This window comes from Odocoileus virginianus, chromosome 10, assembly GCF_023699985.2.
Source record: "Odocoileus virginianus isolate 20LAN1187 ecotype Illinois chromosome 10, Ovbor_1.2, whole genome shotgun sequence".
Lineage (NCBI taxonomy): Eukaryota > Metazoa > Chordata > Mammalia > Artiodactyla > Cervidae > Odocoileus > Odocoileus virginianus.
The window spans coordinates 4,787,515-4,791,561 of NC_069683.1; the positions used below are offsets into that span (position 1 = coordinate 4,787,515).

The 4,047-nt window shown below is 36.3% G+C and overlaps 1 protein-coding gene across 1 annotated transcript; it reads left to right on the forward strand.

Annotated features, from left to right (window-relative positions):
- Nucleotides 1-2,837: 2,837 nt before the first annotated feature.
- LOC139036987 (olfactory receptor 4C46-like) lies at nt 2,838-3,767 on the forward strand. The gene has a single exon (XM_070472837.1). It carries the CDS (start codon nt 2,838-2,840, stop codon nt 3,765-3,767), a length of 930 nt encoding a protein of 309 aa, XP_070328938.1.
- Nucleotides 3,768-4,047: the final 280 nt, after the last annotated feature.

The window sequence follows — 4,047 nt, forward strand, 5'->3', positions numbered from 1 at the left end:
GCTTGCACTGCAATCTGTGACTCATGTCTCATGCATTGGCAGCCAGATTTTTTAACACTAGCTCTACCTGGGAAGCCCAGTCAATACTAGGTTTCCAGAAAAGGTTTAATATTGAAAAGAAGAGAGAAGTTCTCTCTCTGACATGACTGTAGAAATTAACTATATTGCAGATCCCACACTAGAATTATGCCATTGTTGCTATTCACATAGAAACTCAGGTTCCAATAGAGAAAGGGAATTCACATGCCTAGGTTTCATGTACAGGGGATACAAGTCCCTACTCAAGAATAGGTGTTTTTCAAATATGTCTCTTCAGACAAAGCCTTTCCATCAAAGAAGATAATTAATTCCTTGGAGAGAAAAAGAATCTATAAGACAAAGTACTTGAATCTTAGTGGAAAACTCTTTAAATATCCATGCATTGCAGGCAAAAATGTTTCCTTAGCTTGTTCACATCTACAGAGCAAGATTCATCAACGGTGAAATGAATCCTTTGGTGTGTTTCCACCACACATTATGCCTCCTGTCCATGAGATGAGAGCCATCTATGGAAGAACATTTCTCCATAGTGTTCCAGCTGAATCCATTACAAAGTTAAGTTCCAGGTTTTCTGTGAAAGCTTTTTGATGCTTTAGGCTAGAAGTGAAGATTTAAGCCTTATAAAATGACCTACTTATCCACTGTTGATGTGGTACTGAATTGTATGAATACTGTCTTTCTGAGTGTGTCATAGTTTTTGTACTGAAAGTTATTTATCCCAAGAGGAGGTCTGTTTGCAAATGGGATTAGTTCTGAATACCCCCAAATATCACTAAGATCATAGAAAATCTGAAGGTAAGTTCTTCAATAGTGCTGATTCTTCTTAAAGATTGTTAGTTTCCATATATAGTAATGACTATGTTTCATCACTTTTCAAATAGGGTAATAGAGCATTTAATCTTCACCCCATTCCTCTAAAGAGGGTTAATGAATATAATTAACCTAATTTAGCAGATGAAGAAATAATTGATGCTCATAGAAATTAAGAAATTTGTAGGACTCAATTTTCTAACACCAGATGCTCTTCTTTTGCCAAGAGACCTATCTTTTAATAATTAAGACTAATCATGAGAATGAAAACAAATTTGAAACACACTTCACACTCAAGACTTTTACATTTAGCAATGTAAATGCTAAAGGATGTAAATCGTCATTTATTTAATCCAGACATGAATAGGAAGAACTCTTCCTGTAATCAATCATTATGGATAATGTGAGTCTCTGTGGTTTTTTTAAAAATAAAATTCCAGATGATTATTCCTCAGTTTATTTCATGGTTAAATATTTATTTGTATTATTGATCAAAATACCAATTCTTTCTGTCTCCTAGGTGCATAGACAGTCATAAAAATAAGTGAAGGTCCTCTGTGTGCCCTCTGCAGTGTGGTGGATATATTCATATATGTTTCCTCAATCAATTCTCATAATAGCCTGTGAGGTGGACATTATCATCCGCATTTGATACTAGAGGAAACTAGGATGTAAGTTGCCAAGAAATATACCCCAGAATCAAGCAGCTGCAAGTGGAGAAACACAAGATCCTTATCTGTTTTGTGTGTGTGTGTGTGTGTTTTCTGATTCTCAAATCAGTATGTTTAACTGCTGGAATCATCATTTCAACATTTTGCAGAAGTGTCTGTGGGTTAATGCATTGTAGGGAAATTGTGGAGAAAGGAAATAGGGGTGAGGAAGAGACAAAACTAAAATTGACCTTCAGTGAAAGTAGTACCACACGGTTATTCAAAATTAAGAATTTCGGTAAGTTTTACTGTGTGTATGTGTCTGAGTCTGTGTATGTATATGTATATTTGTATTTCTTCAGTGACATTGCCTCATAAACACTTGCCTCTTGAGTAGCATTAATTATAATTATTGTGATAATATATAAAAGTCTTTATTAGATCAACATAGTGTATTTTAACCTAACAAGATAGAACACTGTTGCTAGTCTTAGATCTGCTCTCTATTTTGTCAAGATCGTAGCTTTCTCTAAGCTTCTCCTCACTAGTGTGAAAAATAAGTATAAAAATGATAGTAGTAATCATTTCAGAGGTCTGCAGTGATAATTAAATAATCAAATGTCTCAAAAAACATTTAGAGCACAGTAAGTGTTCATCATGATTTTAAAACAAGTTTTATTGTTGCTCCTGATTAGATTTTGCTATAATTAGATTTTGTTGTTATCATTATTAGTCTTACTATTAACATTAGTCTCTGATATCCTTTACCTTATGAAAATGGATGAAATAATACCATGTACAGGTTACTACCATGTCATACACATAGCAATCCATCACTATTAGCTACGGTTGGATTTAGGCAACATGGCTTTTCAGTTCTATTACAGTATCCAGAGTCCCCTGTATTCATTCCTTTCAGATTATGGATGCCCCATAGCACTTAAGATGAATGCTTAATTACTCTGTTACGCATAACACTTTGATCTCCATCTCCTTACTGAACCTCATCCAAGTCCACTTGGTCGAAGCCACAAAAAAAATCTTTATGAGAGTTATATGCAAAATTCACTCTTTCTCAAATTTGCCTTCATGCCTACACTCATGTGCTCATATTCTTACACTTAAATTCTAATATTTACACTCAAATCCTCATGCACTCATAGTTGAAAAATCTTTAAGATATCAGAATATCTTCCATCTTAAAAAATCTTATTAGAATTTAGATATCTATAGAATCTAGGCAATTGCTATTTATTAGATGAAAAACAATAAATTCAAGACTCTGTTTTAAAAAATGTGGCTTTTTAAGGTACTGTGATCAACAAGAACACAGAAAACATGGAAAATAGGAACAATGTGACAGAGTTTATTCTACTGGGACTCACACAAAATCCAAAGATGCAGAAAATCATATTTGTTGTGTTTTTGGTTGTCTACATCATCTCTATGGCAGGAAATGTATTCACTATGGTTGCCATCACTACCAGCTCATTACTGGGGTCCCCAATGTACTTCTTTCTGGCTCATCTCTCTTTTATTGATGCCTGCTATTCCTGTGTTGATACCCCTAAACTGGTCATAGATTCACTCTATGAAAAGAAAACCAGTACTTTCAAAGGATGCACAAATCAAATCTTTTGGGAACATTTCCTCGCAGGTATTGATATTATCCTGCTCACTGTGATGGCCTATGACCGCTATGTGGCCATCTGCAAGCCCCTGCACTATACAACCATCATGAATCGAAGGTTATGCTGGCTGCTAGTGGGAGTGGCATGGATGGGAGGCTTTCTTCATGGACTCATCCAGATCCTCTTCATCTTCAGGTTACCCTTCTGTGGCCCTAACGTCATAGATCACTTTATGTGTGACCTGACGCCTCTGCTCAAACTTGCCTGCACTGACACCCACACTCTAGGGCTCTTTGTCGCTGCCAACAGCGGTGTTCTCTGTCTGCTGAACTTCCTCCTCTTGGCTGGCTCCTATGTGGTCATCCTGCGCTCCCTGAGGACCAAGAGCTCGGAGGCCAGACGCAAAGCCCTCTCCACTTGTGTCTCCCACATGACAGCCGTTGCCATATTCTTTGTGCCCTGCATATTTGTATACATGAGACCTGCAGTTATTTTGCCTGTCGATAAATCAGTTGCTGTATTCTACACGATGATAACCCCCATGTTAAATCCTTTAATCTATACCTTGAGGAATGCCCAGTTGAAAACTGCCATTAGGAAATGGTTTAGTAGGAAAGCTATTTCAGGTGAAATATAAATGTGGCCAGAACTCAAAATTGATTGAACAGAAGTAACTGCCAAAAGGACATTGCTGATAATCTCTGCAAAGAATACCTAGTGAAATAAAGAACAACAACAACAAAATTCCAAACTTAGATTCTGTAAGAAGGGGAGTAGAAATCGGTGCAAGAAAATGGGAAAAGCCAAACCCAGGACCATTCTTTGAATATGTAGAAAATTTTACCAAATTGGGGCTTGATATCACTGAATTCATCAACTTATATGGATTCAAAATGTTTATTCTAGTAAAAACAAAA

Excerpts from the sequence above, each read along its gene's own strand:
- LOC139036987 (XM_070472837.1), top strand. The coding sequence starts at position 2,838 with ATGGAAAATAGGAACAATGTGACAGAGTTTATTCTACTGGGACTCACA.